The sequence below is a fragment of the Phoca vitulina genome, unplaced genomic scaffold, assembly GCF_004348235.1.
Source record: "Phoca vitulina isolate PV1807 unplaced genomic scaffold, GSC_HSeal_1.0 scaffold41, whole genome shotgun sequence".
Taxonomy (NCBI): Eukaryota; Metazoa; Chordata; class Mammalia; order Carnivora; family Phocidae; genus Phoca; species Phoca vitulina.
Genome location: NW_022589744.1, coordinates 3361641 through 3382298, shown reverse-complemented (window position 1 = coordinate 3382298; position 20658 = coordinate 3361641). Strand labels below are relative to the sequence as shown.

The 20658-nt window shown below is 37.9% G+C and overlaps 1 protein-coding gene across 1 annotated transcript in view; it reads left to right on the top strand.

Moving 5' to 3' along the window:
* BPTF (bromodomain PHD finger transcription factor) overlaps nt 1–20658 on the top strand; it is a 144745-nt gene that overhangs the window by 45255 nt on the left and 78832 nt on the right. The window contains exons 3-5 of the mRNA XM_032429970.1: nt 5449–5672; nt 11408–11614; nt 12160–12348. Of these exons, the coding sequence (XP_032285861.1) occupies nt 5449–5672; nt 11408–11614; nt 12160–12348 (620 nt within the window). The remainder of the gene's footprint in view (nt 1–5448; nt 5673–11407; nt 11615–12159; nt 12349–20658) is intronic.

Below are 20658 nucleotides of genomic sequence, written 5' to 3'. Positions count from 1 at the left end.
CAGTATCACACAATTAGTAGTAAGTAGGAGAGTCAGGATTCAGTCCCAGGTATTCTGGCTCCAGAATGTATGCTCCTAACCCACTCGGGCTGCCCGATTTAGCTGTTGCTTTAACTGCTAAATCCATAGCTGCATTAGTTTCTTGTGGCTGCAGTAATAAAGTACCACGAACTAGGTGGTAGAAATTTATTCTCTCACAGTTGTGGGGGCTAGAAATCTAAAAGCAGGGCTTCAGCAGGGCCATGCTCCTTCTGGAGGCTCTAGGAAAGAATCCTCTCTTGCCTTTTGCAGCTTCTAGTGGCCCAAGTATTCCTCGGCTTGTTAGCGGCATAATTCCAGTCTCTGCCTACCTCTGTCTCTGTAAGGTGGTCTGAGCCTTCTCTATCCAGTACCTCCAAATTCTTCCAGCCTTTTCCCATCACCCAGTTCCAAAGCCGCTTTCACATTCTTAGGTATTTGTTAGAGCAGGACTCCATTTCTCCGGCACCCGAATCTGAGTTTCCTAGGGCTGCCGTAACAAACTACCATAAACAGAGTCACTTAAAACAACAGGAATTTGTTCTCTCACAGTTTTGAAGGCCAGAAGTCTGAAACCTCAGTGTCAGCAGGATTAGTTCTTTCTGGAGACTCTCAGGGAGACTATTCCAAGTTCTAGTGGTCGCTGGCTATCCTTGACGTTTCTTGGCTTATAGACAGATGGATCTCATGAATCTCTGCCTGCACCTTCACATCACCTTTCCTGTGTGTTTCTCTGTGTCCTCTCTTCCACTTACAAGGATACATGATCTTTCCTTCCTTCCTTCCTTCCTGCCTGCCTGCCTTCCTTCCTTTTAAGATTTTCTTTTTAAAAAAATATTTATTTAAGAGAGAGAGAGAGAGAGAGAACAGGAGGAGGGGCAGAGGGAGAGGGAGAGAGAATCCCAAGCTGACTCCTTGCTGAGCATGGAGCCCAACGTGGGCCTGTCTTATGACCCCGAGATCATGACCTGAGCCAAAATCAAGAGTGGAATGCTTAACTGACTGAACTACCCAGGTGCCCCTCTTTTTCTTTTTCTTTTTTTTTTTAAAGATTTATTTATTTACTTTAGAGTGTGTATGCCTGAGTAGGGGGAACGGCGTAGGAGAGGGAGAGAGAGAATCTCATGCAGACTCAGCGGGGCTTGATCTCATGACCCTATCTTGTCTCAAGCCGAAATCGAGTCTGACAGAGCCACCTAGGCACCCCAAAAATACCAGATTTCATCTCAAGATCTTTAGCTAATTATATCGGCAAAGACCCTATTTCCAAATCAGGTCACATCCTGAGTTTCAGGTGGACATGAATTTTGGAGGGATCCTTTCAACCCACTTCTAGTGTTTCTTACTCTTAAGTTTCTGTGGGTTTGTTTAAAAATGAAACTTGAAGCTTATTGTTAGTCATTAACCTCCTACTTATCTTGTCTGAGTAAAAGCCAAACAAACTTTAAAATGGAGACCTATAATATTTATGTTTGCTCTTAATTATGTTTTTGGCAAATGTTTTCATTCCAACCTGCCTTCCCCTGCCACCTGTGAGCTCCTTTGAGCTGATGAGTGTCTTTAGGAAAGCCAGGCCAGTTTGGGTGTATAGAAGGAGCATTGCAGGCACTGTGGGAACAGAGCCTCTACAGAAACCACATTCTAACCCCAAACCAAATATATATACAAATCAATGTATATTTGTATAGGAAAGCTCTTGTCACTGTTATGATTAGAACAAATAATTTTGATTATATAAACTATGTAAATGTGCCTAAGTCCACAGGATTAGGACAGCTTTTCATGGGGCACCTGACTGGCTCAGTCACTAGAACAAGCGACTCTTGATTTCAGGGTCATGAATTTGAGCCCCACGTTGGGCATAAACATTACTTAAAAAAAAACAAAACCAACAAAACAACTTTTCTTTGAAAACATTAACAGTTCACTCTGTTTTGTTACTTTATGCTTTTAACAAATTTATCCTTCTATAGCTTCAAGAAGAAAAAAATTGTCAGTGTTGTATGACCTTTGATGAAAAGAATAAAAAATAGTTTTCGGGTGCCACATTTGTAGAGGGACATTGAGGGGAAGAATATCAGGGTTGTGAAGACTGGAAAATGTACTATAAGAAATGATTAAAGTATTTGAGCATGTTTGGCCTGAAAAGAAAAAACAGTAAAATTGTAGATGTTGTGAATGATTTGAAGGACTGTGTGTGGAGGAGGTGTTAAGTTTATTTCACATAACTCCAGCAGGCAGAACCAGGACTAATTGGTGGAAACACTAGGTTTGTGTCATCTCATTAAAAGGAAGAACTTTCTGGGGTGCCTGGGTGGCTCAGTTGGTTAAGGGTCTGACTCTTGATCTCACCTCAGGTCTTGATCTCAGGATTGGGAGTTCAAGCCCCATGACCTTTTAAGAAAAAAAAAAAAAAGGTGGAGGAACTTTCTGCTATATGAAGTAAGGAGTTCTCTTTTAAGATGAAAATTAAGATTAAAATTGAAATTAAGGGGTGCCTGTGTGGCTCAGTTGTTTGGGCATCTGCCTTTGGCTTAGGTCATGGTCCTGGGGTCCTGGGATCCAGCCTCTCATCGGGCTCCCTGCTAGGTAGAGAATCTGCTTTTCCCTTTGCCTTTCTCCCCTGGCTTGTGCTCTCTCTCTCGCTCACTCTCTCTCAAGTAAATAAATAAAATCTTTTTAAAAAAATTGAAATTAAGTAGTCTGTTTAGATAGAAATTATGCAAATGACAGTATGGATTAAATCAGCTATTAGGAACCCTTTCAATAGTATGTGAATTACTTGAAAAAATGGACACAATGTCCATTTAATTTTGTTCCCATACCATCTCATTTTCATGTTGAAATCTTACACTTGTAAATTATGTTTCTACCCCAAAAATGTTTTTATGCAGAATGTTTTTCTTTTTTTTTTTTTTTTTTTAAAGATTTTATTTATTTATTTGACAGAGAGAGAGACAGCGAGAGAGGGAACACAAGCAGGGGGAGTGGGAGAGGGAGAAGCAGGCTTCCCGCCGAGCAGGGAGCCCGATGCGGGGCTCGATCCCAGGACCCTGGGATCATGACCTGAGCCGAAGGCAGACGCTTAACGACTGAGCCACCCAGGCGCCCCCAGAATGTTTTTCTTGTTTCATTGAAATTTGTAGATATTTCTGAGTAAAGAGGAAAAAGCAAATAGTAAAAGAATTCAACATCTTTATAACAACTGAATCCTTAAGATTGATTTTTTAGAAAATAGAGAACCAGGCTGTCCTGTAACTCTTATGCTCAATCAAAGCTCAGTAAGTGCTTTCTGATTTGATATTGTCACTTAATTAGATTTTTGATATGGTATTGCCTTTTAAAAGTATTTTATTATTAGTCTTTTTGATTAGAGGACTCTGACATCTTTAACGTTGTAAATTGGAATAAAACTATTGTCATCACTGAGTCATAAGAAGTCAGAAATACCCATTATAGAGAGCAGGTTTTAAAGAAAATGATTTTCAGCAATTTTTGTAAAAAGCTTCTAACAGAAGCAATATATGAATTTCATATGTCAGCAGATGCTGATTTGAAAGCAGAAAATGAGGGGCGTCTGGCTAGCTCCGTGGGAAGTGCATGCAACTCTTGATTTCAGGGTCGTGAGTTTAAGCCCCACCTTGGAGGTAGAGATTACTCAAATAAATTTAAAAAAAAAAAATTCAAAAAAAAAAAGCAAAGTGAGATAACATTCATTAATTCTTTTTTTTCATTTTTGATAATTTTGATACCCATTTATTTATCCATGACTTAATATGTCCCTCCTTTCTTCAGAATTACTGAATGACTCATTCCTGGAATTCTGCTCAATTTTTATTTATTTACTTCCGTAATAGTAACAATAATATTTTATTTTTATTGATTACGAACAATGTGCCTGGGTGCTATAATCTATACCTTATTTATTTTATTTTTTTACAATCTGTGCCTTATAATACCTTTAATTCTTACAGTGGCCCTGAAGGAGTTACCATTATCCCCATTTTATCAGCAAGGTCAATAAAATGGCTCAGAGACTCAGAGAGGTTGTGTCTTGTCCACGTTTGCGTATCTCATAAATGCCTGAGCCCATTTTAAAGCCAGATCTTTCTTAAAGCCCAGTTCTTTCAGTTCTGTGAGTTTGCTGTTGAGTAGACAGGAAAGTTAGACTCTCTCATCAGGTTCCTCATACACGCTCCTGAATTCCTTTTGAATGAGAGAAGAAATACCATCACACGTATTTCTGAAAGTCCGGTCCTAGGCATGAATTTACCTTGTGTTTTTAGTTGAAGTCTACATGGGCATTACAAGTGAATGGGACCTTTGGAGAGATGCAAGCAGGACAGAGAGCTGCTCCTCTTCTCTCCAGTTTGAACTTTGTCCATAAGAAAGGAAGAGAGAGGAAACATCGCTCATTGAGATGACTCCTTCAAGGACCAGAATTTAGCAGAGCATTTATATCATGTTGATGGAAATGTTCTAAACTGAATTGTAGTGTCAGCCTGCCCTGTACCTGCCATGCACTGACCATAATTTAAATATTTCTGGTTAAAATTCCATTCATGTGGTTACAGCGATGATCTCAAAGTCAACTGAAGTATAAGCAAGACTGTCCCCCACCAAGTACTCACACACTGAAGTTTGAGGTCCTGTTTCTGTGTGTCATGTTTTTAGATATCTTTCTTTTTTTTTTTTTTTTTTTAAGATTATTTATTTATTTTAAAGAGAGGGAGAGTGCACGGGAGTGGGGTGAGTAGCAGAGGGGGAGGGGAAAGAGAATCCTCAATCAGACTCCCCACTGAGCAAGGAGCCTGACACAGGCCTTAGTCCCAGGACCCTGAGATCATGACCTGAGCCGAAATCAAGAGTTAGATGCTCAACCGACTGAACCACCCAGGCACCCTTAGATATCTTTCTTTGCTGCTATACTAATTCGTCTCTACCCACTACTTTTGTTTTTTAAAGATTTTATTTTATTTTTATTTTGAGAGAGAGAGCGAGTGGGGAGGGGCAGAGAGAGAGAGGGAAAGAGAGAGAATCCCAAGCAGGCTCTATACTGAGCACAGAGCCCAATGTGGGGCTCAATCTCATGACCCTGAGATCATGACCTGAGCTGAAAATAAGAGTTGGATGCTCAACTGACTGAGCCACCCAGGCGCCCCCCATCATCTCTCTCCACTATTACTCACAGATTATTTTATCATAAGCTGCTGTGGGCTAGGAAAGCAAAATAATTAGAGATTGCTCAATTAAAGTAAAAGTAACTTGAGTTAGAATGAGACGTGAGGGGATTTCTTGTGAGCAGATATACTGAGCTTCAGTGGGCAGACTTTGTGTTACATCTTCTAACTTTCCCTGGATAGATGGCCGTTGTCCAGTCAGTGCCATTATGTCTAACATAGAAAGTGTTTTTGTACTTCTTTTAAACAGAGAAGAAGATACAGAAAATGAAAATGAGAAGAAAATTTGGTACTACAGCACAAAGGTCCAACTTGCAGAATTAATTGACTGTCTAGATAAAGATTACTGGGAAGCAGAACTCTGCAAAATTCTGGAAGAAATGCGTGAAGAAATCCACCGGCACATGGACATAACTGAAGACTTGACCAATAAGGCTCGGGGCAGTAACAAATCCTTTCTGGCGGCAGCTAATGGTGAGAGGGAAATTTTCTCAATTAATTGTTATTAAATTTGAGATAAACTCTTAGTATGAAATCACTGCAAGATTTTGAAAATATTAAAATTTGAAGTTACGTATATTTTAATTCTCTGTATTTTTTCTTTTTAATGATTTTATTTATTTATTTGAGAGAGAGAGCCAAGAGAGCGTGAGCAAGGTGGGGCAGAGGGAGAAGGAGAAGCAGACCCCCCACTGAGCAGGGAGCCTGACATGGGGCTCGATCCCAGGACCCTGGGATCATGACCCGAGCCAAAGGCAGATGCTTAACTGACTGAGCCACCCAGGCACCTCAGTTCTCTGTATTGTCCTTTTCCTAAGGAATCTTGTTCATCCCAACATAAATTAGGGGATTCTATGCATTTTAGCATTTTGTATCTTGCCTTGGTCATTACTGATCTTCCCCCAATTGTTTTTTTCTTTAATTCAGGTATCTTATTTATTAGAGAGAGAGAGCACGAGTGGGGTGAGGAGCAGAGAGGGAGAAGCAGACTCCCCGCTGACCAGGAAGCCCGACTCAGGGCTTGATCCCGGAATTCTGGGATCATGACTTGAGCCAAAGGCAGATGCTCAACCGACTGAGCCACCCAGGTGCCCCACGAATCCTACCTTTAATTATGAGAAATAGTATTCTTTTAAAAGATACTCTTTGCGGGGCGCCTGGGTGGCTCAGTCATTGGGCGTCTGCCTTCGGCTCAGGTCATGATCCCGGGGCCCTGGGATCGAGCCCTGCATCGGGCTCCCTGCTTGGCGGGAAGCGTGCTTCTCCTTCCTCCACTCCCCCTGCTTGTGTTCCCTCTCTCGCTGTCTCTGTCTCTCTCAAATAAATAAAATCTTTAAAAAATAAATAAATAAAAGATACTCTTTGCTTTTTATTTTTAAATAAAACTTTTAGTTTTAGAATAGTTTTATAGTTACAAAAAAGTTGCTGAGGTAGTACAGAGGGTTCCAGATACCCTGCACCAGGTTTCCCCTATTATTAGCATCTTAGCTTAGTGTGGCATATTTGTCTTAAGTAGTGAACCTATATTGATACATTATAATACCTTAATCTATATTCAGATTTCTTTATTTTTACTGATAACCTTTTTCCGTCTCATGATCCCATCCAGGATACCACATTATATTTACTTAACATGTCTGTTTAGGTTCCTCTAGACTGTCACAATTTCTCAGACTTTTCATGTTTTTGATGACTCTGACAGTTTTGACGAGTACTGGTCAGGTATTTAGTAGAATGCCTATGTACAAAATTGTAACGATAGTATCATTTTTTTTTTTTTAAGATTTATTTATTTATGAGAGACCAGCAGGTGCACATGAGCAGGGGGAGGGGCAGAGGGAGAGGGACAAGCAGACTTCCCACTGAGCACAGAGCCTGACATGCAGAGCCTGACATGGGGCTCCATCCCAGGACCTTGAGATCACGACCTGAGCCGAAGTCAGATGCTTAAACCAACTGAGCCACCCAGGTGCCCCAGTATCATCTTAACTAAAGAACAAAACCAAAATAGGAATTGGTAATCAAAATGTTTAGTGGTCTGATTTAGGGGAATGTGAAAAACTAGAAATTCCCAATATAGAAGAATTGGTTAATTCTCTTACTGATTATCATGTGATAGAACACTAGAGAATTGGAGAATTACATAAGGTACCATGCCAAAACAGTACCTGGGTCATTGAGGTACTTAAATTCTCTTTCTTTAAATAACCAACTGGGTAAGTAGAGCAGCTTTTATAAAAAAATAACCAATTAGCATAATAGGATTATAGTTGGTATCCTATTTATATTTTTCAAATTTTCTACAATGAGCATTTTTTTGTTTATTTTTGTTTTTTTAAAGATTCATTTATTTATTTTAGGGGGAGGGAGAGACAAGGAGAGGGAGAAACAAATCTCAAGCAGACTCCCCACTGAGTGTGGAGCCCGATGGGGGGCTTGATCCATCCCACAACCCTGAGATCATGACCTGAGCTGAAACCTAGAGTCAGGTGCTCAACCAACTGAGCCACCCAGGTGCCCAGCATGTAATGTACTTTTAAAAATTAGTCAAACTTTTTTATGTAGTCAAGAACAGCAGAGAAAGCTTTGAGCATTAGGCCACAGTATTTTCTTGGAAAGTTAGGTGGCCAACGCTTCTGTGCTGTGAGACTGTCTTACCCTCTTAATACAGTGTGGAGTTCATTTAAGTAAGGGGGGTAACTGCAGCTTGGATTTCATGGCGAGACTAGACAAAAAGTGACACTCTTTTTCTTTTCTCTTCTTCTCCTTCTCTGCTAAGGTTTATCCAGCATGGTACTCTAATTCAAAAGAATTGAAAATTGGTGGGAAGAGGAGGGAAAACTGACTTTTTTTTTAAAGATTTTATCAGAGAGAGCACAAGGCAGGGGGAGCAGCAGCCAGAGCAGGCAGAGGGAGAAGCAGGCTCCCCATTGAGCAAGGAGCCTGGTGCGGGACTTGATCCCAGGATCCTGGGATCATGACCCGAGCCGAAAGCAGACGCTTAACCGACTGAGCCACCCCGGCATCCTGAAAACTGATATTTTTGAGTACCTACTGTGGGCTGGGTGTTCAACTAGATGTTTTACAAGCCTTTAATCCTCTCAACAATTTTGTAAGGAGTGTACTGGCAGTGCATTAAGCATTCAGACAGGAGTCCCCCATTAAAATGCTGGTCTGCCACTGTTAAGTTTATTTGTTCTCCCTGGGAACCAAAACCTGGGCTGTGGTAGTCAGTTTAGGAGCATCCAGCCCAGGTAAAAACCTAGAATAATATCTAGTGGTGTTCTTTAACTTGGGATTTTATGAGATGAAAACAGCAGAAACTACTGGGTTCTGAAATAGCCAAGAGTAATTTGCAGTATTGTGACAGCAATTTCAGCATCGCAGTGTGTTCTAATGACTTGACATTCTTAACCTTGCAAGTAGCATAAATTCCTTTCAAGTTTAGCCCTCTGTTTTTATATACTTACACGTATACTTAGGAGAGTTTAATTCCACTTTTGGTAGTTGAATTTTCTTTTTCTATTTTTTTCTAATATTTTATGAAAATTTTCAAATATACAGAAAGGTCAAAAGAATGATACAGTAAACACCTACATGCTCATCATCTTGGTTCTACAATTTACTATATATTTGTAGTTGTAAATAGTTTGCTATATTTGCTTTATCATATACCTTTATGGTAATTGTATTTTATAATGCTTTATTTTGGTGGTTTTGAAGGAAGTTTATTTTTGGAATGCATTTTTCTAAGTAGAGATGGTTTTTATTTTATTTGAGAGAGAGAGAAAGAGCGGAGGGGAGGGACAAAGAAAGAGGGAGAGAGAGAATCTTAAGCAGGTTCCATGCCCAACACAGAACCCAACACGGGGCTCGATCTCACGACCCTGAGATCATGACCTGAGCCAAAATCAAGAGTTGGACGCTCAACCAGCTGAGCCACCTGGGAGCCCTGGTAGTAGTTGTTTTTGTTTTGTTTTGAATGTTGTTTTATTCTCATTAAATGGCACTAGGAAAGTTGGGAGGAACTTGCACTAGTCAGGTTAAGAAAAGCTAGCAGTTGGGGCACCTGGGTGGCTCAGTCGGTAGAGCAGGTGACTCTTGATCTTGGGGTCATGAGTTCAGGCCCCACATTGGGTATAGAGATACCTTGAAAAAAGAAAATAGAAAAGCTGGCAGTTGAAAATCAGGGTGGAGCTATGTTTGAAAGTGAGAAATAACGTGGCTCTCTAAGAAAAGCAGGTGATTGGAAACTAGACTTTCTAAATAAAAAGTTCTTTAAAAAAGAGTGAGATACTTCCACTGGTAAGTTAAGTGTACTTAGTAGCAAGAGTAACCACAGCTAAGGTAAATTGAATGGAAAGTGGTAGGTAAAGTGATATAAGGAAATATGTACAAAAGGATCCTGGGATGACTTGGATGATGAGGAGGACAGAAAACATGCCAGTTTCTTCCATATGAAATTGTCCTTTATCTATCTTAGATGTTCACATATTCATTGGTTCCAAATTCTTATAGGAATTAGGAATAGAGAAGGTGAGAGAGAGTGTGAGGAATTAACTCTAGCCAGCTCAACTGTCATCACTTTACAGAAAGATCAGTGTTTTCCAGTGATGACTTTACAAGGTTTTTTTTAATCCTACGAAACATTCTAGATACCTACAATTTAAGAAACATCAATGAAATTACAGGTACAGAAAATTTAAACAAAGGAAATTTAAACAAGGAAATTTAAAAATTAAAAAAAAATACTGTGTTACATATCATTAAAAATGTTTCTTCTTGGGGCGCCTGGGTGGCTCAGTCGTTAAGTGTCTGCCTTCAGCTCAGGTCATGATCCCGGGGTCCTGGGATCGAGCCCTGCATCAGGCTCCCTGCTCAGCGGGAAGCCTGCTTCTCCCTCTCCCACTCCCCCTGCTTGTGTTCCTTCTCTCGCTTTGTCTCTCTCTTGTCAATTAAATAAAATCTTTAAAAAAAAAAAAAAGTTTCTTCTTGTTCACAAACATTGTACTCCAGTTGGTAAATTTATTTCTCATGGAGGTACAGTTTAGCAATTCTGAAATTACTATATATACTAGGGTTGACCAAATAAATAGATATATTATAGATAATGAGAACAAGATTTCTCTTGTTAGAAGTTACAAAGAAGCAACAGGGCATTGATTGAATGAACCACACAAACCACCTCACATAGTGAAAAAGCATAGATGTATATATACATGGGTTAGTGTGCATATACATAACATTTCCTAGCTGTTGGCTGAGAGAGTATAGAAACAGTGACACCGTAATAGTAACAAGTACATCTAGAGCCCAGATCATGTCTTCTAAATACCATTCTCCAATAAAAAAAGAACAGAGTCCTTACAGAGATAATGGATTCTAGGGTTGGGACAGAGAGAATACAAGGTGAGCCTGGAGCATCTTGTAGTGCTAGAAAGTAAGGAAATGCTAAATGAATGAACAAATGAATGACTGAAGTGTGTTCAAAGAATACAGGCCTCACTTTTAGCTCCCCGCGGCCAAAGCTGGAACAAAATTTGAGCAACAAAATAAAAAATGATAGTATTGGATCATAACCCAAAGAATATCATTAATACCTAAGAGTCTGTGCTGATATACTTGTGGTCTACATCATGCTATAGCATCATTCTCCCCAAATTGAAAGAGGATTAGAGCCCTTAGGGATTTACTGGCTTTCAAAACAGTTATGGGACTTCAGAGAGAAAGGTTTTTTCCAAATGGGACTTTGTTTTCTCATTTTACAGTGGAAGCCTGAAGGTTAGATAGCTTGCCTACGGTAAGCCTAAACAGCTAATTCAAGTCAGATGTGCACTGGGTCATGGTTACCTTGGTTTTGACCACTGCACCACGCTGCCTAGATGGTGGGTCTGTGCAGCCTACAGTTTCCCTCGTGTGGTAGAAGAGATGAGGTAATCTCTGTCATGTCAGTTTCAAAAGTTAGACTGGTTTTCTTTTTTAAAAAAAGAGAATAGTCATAATTACCATGTATTTTCTAGAGTAACGATAACCAAATTGGTTGAGTTATGTAAGCATCAACATTGTATTGGTAGTCTTAATCCTTATTTCATAGTTCTAATGTTTTAACATATTTAACTTTAATAACTTATATTGAAACTCTTAAGTGGCATTTGTAGTACTTTTATATTTGATATATATGGAAACAAAATTTTTTGTTTTTATTATAGAAGAAATTTTGGAATCCATAAGAGCCAAAAAAGGAGAAATTGATATTGTTAAAAGCCCAGAAGAAATAGAAAAGGACAAGAATGAGACCGAGAATAGTAACTCCAAAGATGTTGAGAAAAGCAGAGAGGAGTTTGAAGACCAGTCCCTTGATAAAGACAGCGACGACAAAACTCCAGATGATGATCCTGAGCAAGGAAAATCTGAGGGTAAAAAAATTACTTGGCTAGAAAGTAATATTTAATCAGTGTTATTTATGAAAACTTCAGTTTTACTTTCAAAATGAAAAAGAATCTCTTTATTACTAATACCTATTTAATTTTATATTTCTAAAGAAATAAGGGTATCTTTTCCCTTTTTAACATGTATAATCATTGTAATGAGTTTTATGTATTGGTGGATTGGTTATAATATACCTGTATCTCTATTTATACTTCCTAATAAGGTGCCATTTTCCTATGAGATTTGTTGGTGAAAAATCCCTATTTTTATACCAGAATATACGCTTTTGTATGTGATATGTTCATTTTTATATTAATTACTTAAACATTCTTAATATTTTAAATATTCGTAAATACTCTTTGGATTACTTACTGCAAAAGTATCCCAGAATCTGATTGCTTCAAAATGGCCATCAAATAAAAGCAGGTTTTCTTGGTGATCATTCATTTTTAGTAGTTGATTGAATGTGGCCATTTGTCCTAAAGCAATTTTAAAGGATATCTTTAAAGTTTTGTTGTGCATTTTACTGTAGAGCCAACAGAAGTTGGGGATAAAGGTAACTCTGTGTCAGCAAATCTTGGCGACAACACAACAAATGCTTCTTCAGAAGAGACTAGTCCCTCTGAAGGGAGGAGTCCCGTGGGGTGTCTCTCAGAAACCCACGATAGCAGCAACATGGCAGAGAAGAAGGTGGCATCTGAGCTCCCCCAGGATGTGCCAGGTACAGAGGGCAGTGTATCAATGCCTCTGTAATGGGGGGAATCCTTCCCTTTTGTAGTAAAAGCTGAATGTCACCTGAAATTTTAAAGTATGTGTTCATTCATGCTGCTTGCTTACATAAGTGCCATCCCTGACTGCTAAATTGTCACCTAACATTTGGAGTTTGACACATGTTCTTGCAGTTAGTGCTTGAAACTCATCATAATCTTCATGCTTTTTAAAGTTCATTTAGCTGGTTTTGACTAATAGACTTATTTGTATATTTTATCATCAGATCATAGTGGCAGATATTTTGGTTTTAAGTACTTACATACTAATGGCTCAGTGTTGAATGATTTGACCATTCCAGTTCTGTATGTACTAACAAATTAATTTATGTTTGCATGTGCTCATGTAGTTTTTTAAACATTTCAAACCATAATGTTATGTTAGAAAACCATTGTCACAAAACATTTTTTGCAAGATATATTTTGACATAAAAATGTAAGTTAACCAATAGTCCATATTTTAAGCTTTTTAAAATTAAAATTATACTTGAAGTAAGTTATATCACACACAAAGAATGTCATTATGCCTTTCCTTTTGCCTTTTTTTTAAATGAAAAAGAATTTTTATTATAGGAGCTATATGTATTTTTAAATTTTAAATTTTAAAAAGCAAACTAGAAAATTCAGATGGAGCAAAACAAAATAAACACTGGTAATCCCACCACAAATCAAGAATTGTAGCTGATACCTTGCTGGAAATCCTTAATGATTTTTTTCTATATATTATAAGAATATCACATATTTTCCAGCTTGTGGTACTGTCATTGCTATTGGGGATGTGATTCTGATGTGTTGGGCAGAAAGACAGTATTAGTTAGTAGTTGGAAGACTTGATTCTAGATCTGCTTCTGCCATTAAGTTAATGTCATATTTAATCTCGCAAGGCCTCAATGTTCCTGTTTTGTATCTTGAAGGATTTTGATGATCAACAGTTCTTATGTGACTGCTTTCAACTGAGTGCTTATAAACAGTGAACTATTGCTGAAAACACCAGTGTAACATTAGATTACATGCAGGGATGTATGTGTAGGGTCCAAAAGAATCACATTAATAAGTTTACCATATTTTATACTAATGAGAGATTGGTCATTAAGATGAAGGAAAGTCTGGAAACTGTGCTAACTGGTGGAATAAATAAAGAAGACAAATTTTTGAGCCTAGAAAAGAACAGACTTGGTATCAAGAGGAAGCTAGATTGGAAATAATATAATTATCCACTGAGAGGTTGGCTGGGGGGATTAGACTTCTCTTTGAAATGTAGGATATTAAGTCAAATAAGTAGAAATAATAGGAATATTATGAGTGAATATTAACAACTTCCTTCAAATTACAGCTGTTCAGAAAATAGAAGTAACAAATTCCCTTTTACTAGATGCATTTAGTGAATACCTATCAGAGATAATTTCATTTCATGAAGGAGTAATTAGTAATGTTGATCTCTCTCTGACCTATCAGAGATGATTTCAGCGGGAGTCCGTTATTGAATGGACTGGAGAATCAGAGATCTGTAATTCTATGGTTAGATCTCTAGGTCCTGTCCAATTAAAATGCTGCATTATTATGACTTTAGTACCTTCATGAGTCAGAATTTGGAAGTGGAGTACTAGGCCCCCAAAAATGTGAACAGAATTCCATTTGTATTGGAATAATGATTATATCCTTGGTAAATACTTCTTAAAATATTCTTTCTCTTTTAGATTGATTGATATTTAGTGTAAACCTCAGTCTTACTAGTAGGTTTATATACTGGTTAGTTGTTTGGTTCTTAAACCAAACACAGTAGAGTAACAACTGTGCCCAGATTTTAGCAGACATTTGCTTTCAAGTTATTTATTACCAGTTTATTAATGTCTCTGAGATATTTGTTCTTTTGTTACTAGAATGGTTTAAGGGAGAAACTATCTTAGTATCTGACGTATACTTTTATTTATTTATTTATTTAAAGATTTTATTTATTTGACAGAGAGAGACAGCGAGAGAGGGAACACAAGCAGGGGGAGTGGGAGAGGGAGAAGCAGGCCTCCTGCTGAGCAGGGAGCCCGATGTGGAACTCGATCCCAGGACCCTGGGACCATGACCTGAGCCGAAGGCAGACACTTAACGACTGAGCCACCCAGGCGCCCTGACGTATACTTTTTTTTTTTTTTTAAGATTTTATTTATTTGACAGAGAGAGACACAGCGAGAGAGGGAACACAGGCAGAGGGAGTGGGAGAGGGAGAAGCAGACTTCCCGCCGAGCAGGGAGCCCGATGCGGGGCTCGATCCCAGGACCCCGGGATCATGACCTGAGCCGAAGGCAGACGCTTAACGACTGAGCCACCCAGGCGTCCCCTTGACGTATACTTTTAAAGAATGCCAAATGAAATAATATATATACAAGACTTAGGGTAGTATCTACCCTAAGTACCTAAGTACCCTTGTACCCTCAGGTACTACCTGAGCTCAGCAGATGTTGGATATTGTTATTGTTGTCTACAGCCAAGTCTTTGAAAGAGTGAGAAAGCCTAGCAAGTAAAAAATAATAAAGTGGGTGAGTTGAATTATACATTTACTGGTTCAGTAGTAGTTAACATAATTCTTGTAAATGAGATCCTTCGTATTTAAACTTTGCATTCAACTGGTTTTTTCATGTGTAGGTCACAAAAAATTGATATAGATGAGAACCTGAACAGAAGTGTTAAGAAAGCTAGAGTGGGAGCAAATAGCAATTGTCAGTGGCTGTAGTCGGAGTGGATTGGGTTCATTAGTAGGATCAGAGTGCCAGATAGCTGAAGATTCTATAAATTCAAAACCTGACCATTTAGTAAGTCATAGCTCTCTTCTTGACTAAAAAACGAAACTAAAACTAGAAACCTGATAGTCTCAATACTTGTTTCCAAAACAACATGAAAAGCATTTTTAAAGACATATATTAAACACGCACACCAGTGTTGAAAGAGGAGTTTGGTACATTTAAAGTAGATAAACATTTTAATAGATCCCTGACTGTAAAACTTACGACACTAGTGGGAATATATCAGTGACCAAAATAGACAAAGTCAAGGCCCTTGAGGACTTTACTTTCTAGTGGGCAGTAGGCAGGCCTAATGGTAGAGTCCTGACCCTCAGAGAGGACTGTAACATGTCTCTCTGCTTCCTTCTGTTTCTCTTTCTCTATGCATTCATTTATTCAACAAATATTTATTGAGTATTTATAATGGTGCCTGGCAGTGTGCTGGGTACTTTGTGGTATCCCTGGACCACCCTCTGGTCAATAGATGAGATGTGGTATCGGAAGAACTGGAGAGGGGAATTAATTTAGGTAGATGAGAAACAATAACTGATAGAAGGCATCTCACTGGTTTTCTGTTCTAAACCTTCAGAATGTATTCAGACACCTAGTTTAATGACTCAAGCTTATCAATAGAAGACTGTCAGATTGGAAAGTATTTGGTATGGAAAGATGTTTTTTGGGAACTTTTTCATTAAAATATAACATATGGTAAAGTGCACAAGTGTTAAGGAAACAGCTTGATAGAACACACCTGTATAACCACATCACGCCCCTTGTCTTGGCCACCACTGTGCCCACCCCCACAAGGGCATTTACTGTCTTGACTTCTATAACCATTTATCAGGATTGCCTTTATAAAAGATAATAAATGGTATCATCCAGCATGTACTTTTTGATGTCAGTTTTTTTTACCTCAATATATGAGAGCCATCCAAATGTTGCTTGTAATAGTAGTGCATTCTGTTTTATTGCAGCATGATAGTCTTATTATACAGATATGTAATGATTAGTTACTAATTAATTATAATTATTCGTTTTCTATGTTGATGGGCATTTGAATGGTTTCCATTTTGGGACCATTGTGACTGAATATTCTTTTACATGTTTTTTATGCTCCTTATATGTACGTTTCTAGAGGTATAAGTCTAGTTGTGGAATTTCCCGGGTCATTCAGTTTGTGTATGCTCATCTTTAATAGATATGGCTAGTTTTCTAGAGTGGTTATACAAGTTCACACTTCATCAGTAGTCTGTGAGAGTTCTAGCTCCTCTGCATCCTTGGTATTATCAGCGTCATTCATTTTTTCCCTTTCTTTTAGCCATTCTGATGGTATTGTAGGGATATCTTATTGTAGTTTGAATTTGTAGTTCCCTGGTGACTAAGGATGTTGAGCACTTTTTCGTGTGTGTGTATGTGTGTGTATATGCATATATTTGTTAAATATATGTATACACAGGCCATTTGGCTACCTTCTTTTGTAAACTACCTGTCAGTTCCTTTGTTTTCTCTTATGTGGTGTCTTTTTTGTTTGTGGTTGTTTTCATGACAGAAGGTTAAATCCAGTCCCTCTGCTCCATCTGGAAGCAGAAGTACCTACATTGATTTTTTTTAAGTGTTAACCCAATCTCATATTTCTGGAATAAATGCCACTTGGTTGTGATATGTTTTCATTCTTATATGCTGTTGCATCCAGTTTATTAATATTTTGTTTAGGAGTTTGCATTAATGAATGATATTGGCTTGTAACTTTCCTTTTCTAATAATGTCCATGTCAGGCTTTGGTGTCCAGATTATATTGGCCTCATAAAATGAGTTAGGACAAGTTCCCACTTTTCCTGTTATCTATAAGAGTTTCTGTGAGTTGGTGTTATTTATTCCTTAATTAAATAAAGGGCTTTTTTAAAATTTTATTTTCCTGAAGCCACTTGGTCCTGGAATTTTCATTATGGGAAAGATTAATTTTAGATTTCATTTCTTTGATGGATGGATTGCTGCTTGGTGTTTTGACTAAGATCAAGTGCATTTCTGGGCGCCTGGGTGGCTCAGATGGTTAAGCTTCTGCCTTCGCCTCAGGTCATGATCCCAGGGTCCTGGGATCGAGTCCCGCGTTGGGCTCCCTGCTCAGCGGAGAGCCTGCTTCTCCCTCTGCCTCTCTCTCTCTCTTTCTCTGTCTCTAAAAAAAAAAAAAAGTGCATTTCTTTGACAGTGGGCTATTCATATTTTCTGTTGTTTTCTTATGTCAGTTTAGTAAGTTGCATTTTTCTACGGATCTACCTATTTCGCTTAAATTTTAAATATTCTTGGCCTAATAACATCCTGTCTTTTGATGTCTGCAGGACCTGTAGTGATGTTCTTTTTTTTAATCCAGAAATTGGTTATCTGTTCTCTCTTAATCATCTTACAAAACTGTTAATTTTTAGTAGTCTTTTTTTAAAAAATAACTTTTTTTGCTTTGTTGATCCTTTTTTTATTGTATTTTTTCCTAGTTTATTTCTGTTCATGTCTTTGTTTTTTCCTTTTATTTTCTTTGCATCTCTGTGGATTTTTTTTTCTGCTTCTGTTTTTTTGAAAAAACTTTATTGAAGTATAATTAACATACAAAAAGATGTACATATTTAATGTATGCCACCTGATAAGTTTGGAGATAAATATGCACTCATGAAACCATCACCACAATCTGTGGCATAAGCGTATTCATCACCTAGCTTTCCCTCTGTTTTTAAAATTTTTAATTTTTATCGTTGTTGGTTGCATTTAAAAAAAATAGAGCTCCTCAGGCGCCTGGGTGGCTCAGTTGGTTAAGCGACTGCCTTCGGCTCAGGTCATGGTCCTGGAGTCCCGGGATCGAGTTCTGCATCGGGCTCCCTGCTCAGCAGGGAGTCTGCTTCTCCCTCTGACCCTCCCCCCCCCCATGCTCTCTGTCTCATTCTCTCTCCCAAATAAATAAATAAAATCTTTAAAAAAAAAATAGAGCTCCTCAAAAGAGTATCCTAGTTGATACTACATTTAGATGAAAATATTATTTCTGCCCTGGCTCCTTAAGATGGATGCTTTGATGATTTTTAGTTTTTATTTATATTTTCTATTCCGTCAAGGCTATAATTTTCCCTTTATGTACTGCTGTAGCTGCATCCTACAAACTTACATACTGTCTTTGTCATTCAGTTTAAAATATTTTCTGATTTTCATTATGATATAGTTTTCTTTTTAACCCATTCTGGTTATCTTTTTTGTTATTGATTTTTAGCTTAACCTACTGTAATCAGAGTAATTGTTGAGGTTTTATGGTTCAGTATATGGTTAATATTGATAAATGTTTCATGTACACTTGAAGAGGATATGTATTTTTAGTCGTTGGGTACAGTATTGGACAGTCAGGTCAAGGTTTTGAATTGCGTTGTTCAAATCTATATCCTTGCTATGTCTTTTTTTTTTCTTTTCCTTCTCTATATTTTAAAATTATTTCTATTTACTGTGGAGTTGCCTTTTTCTCTCTTAATTTTTTTCAGTTTTTACCTTATATAGTTTGAGGCTGTATAATTAGGTGCACATAATCTTTATATTTCTTGTTGAACTAACTATCATTGTAAAATATCCTTTATCTTTAATTTCTTTTAAAAATTTATTTATTGATTTTAGAGAGAAAACGTGCATGCGAGTTGGGGGAGGGGTAGAGGGAGAAGGAGAGAATCCCAAGCAGACTCCCTGCTAAGCATAGAGCCTGACGTAGGGCTCAGTCTCACAACCCTGAGATCATGAACTGAGTGGAAATCAAGGCAGACACTCGACTGACTGAGCCACCCAGGCATCCCATAAAATGTCCTTTATCTTTAGTAACATTTCTAAGCTACAACAGCTTGCTTTTGGTTAGTGTTTGTATTATATATCTTTTCTGGAATAGAAAAATTTTTTAAATAATCTGGGAATTTAGAATTTCTTTTTTTTTTTTTTTTAAGATTCTATTTATTAGAAAGAGAGAGAGAACAAGCAGGGGGAGGGGCAGAGGGAGAAGCAGACTCCCCACTGAGTAGGGAGCCCAATGCAGGGCTCCATCCAAGGACCCCAGGATCATGACCTGAGCTGAAGGCAGATGCTTAACCAACTGAGCCACCTAGAATTTCTTTAGAAATATATCCAGAATCTTTTTAGAAATACATCTACTTTCTGGGTGCCTGGGTGGCTCATTGGTTGAGCATCTGCCTTCAGCTGGGGTTGTGATCTCGGGGTCCTGGAATCAAGGCCCTCTTCGGGCTCCCTGCTCGGTGGGGAGTCTGCTTTTCCTTCTCCCTCTGCCCCTCCCACTCGTGCACTCTCTCAAATAAATAAATAAAATCTTTAAAAAAAATAAATACATCTACTTTCAGATTTCTTTATAAGTAAATGTATATTGGGGCACCTGGCTGGCTCAGTTGGTGGAGAGTATGACTCTTGATCTTGGGGTTGTGGGTTCAAGCCCCCTGTTGGGTGTAGAGATTATTTAAAATTTTTTAAAAATCTTCAAAAGAAAAGAAGTAAATGTATATTATTTCAAGCTATATCTTGACGTAAAGTCTTGTCAGAGAGTACTGTCATTTTTATGTAATGCAATAAATGATATTATACAAAGGAAAAATTACAAATTTATGGTCTAAAAATCTTAGAGTGAGAACATGAGAAAAATGGGGCGATATCATGATTTCATACTGGATATGATCAGTGATCAAAAAGATTTTATGTGGCAAAGACTGAAGATTAAACTTTTCAGTTGGGCAATATTTTGGGCAAGGCTAGTAGCCATCACTTAAAAATAATCTTTTAATATACCTATTCCTTAGATTTTTTTTCTTGCATCTGTGTTCCAGACATTTCACTTTAGCTCATGAAAATGGTTATGTTGCCAAAAACAACCCCATGTAGCAAGTATGCTGTTTAGTATTACTTCTTTGTAATTGGCAAAAGGCTCAGTTTCAGAATTACACTTTTGTCCTGGATTTTAGATTAGAACCTTTTTGTACCAGAATGTCAAATTTTAAATTTTTAAGTGGAGAAAAAGATACATGACTTGCTAGCATCTTAAAGTCAAATCCACTATTGAGAATTTGTATTCAAACATAGTGCAGACAGCATTTGTTTTAAATTAATGCCTCCAGATTTAATGCTTGAGATTAAGAACATATCAGTAGTAGATAAAACTGGCTTTATTTCCATAACTGTAATTGTTTTGAAAATGTTTCCAGGATATATTGAAACTCTAACAGCTATAAAGTTAAACTAAAAGAACATACTGATTTAACCTATTTCTTAACTTTTTGTGATAATGACATTTTAAGAGATAGGCACTTTGCTTTAGTTTTGAATTTTATTACAAGGGAAATTCGGTGGGGGTGTCTGGGTGGCTCAGTCAGTTAAGCGTCTGTCTTTGGCTCAGGTCATGATCCCAGGGTCCTGGGATCTAGGCCCGTGTTGGGCTCCCTGCTTGGCGGGGAGCCTGCTTCTCTCTCTCCCTCTACC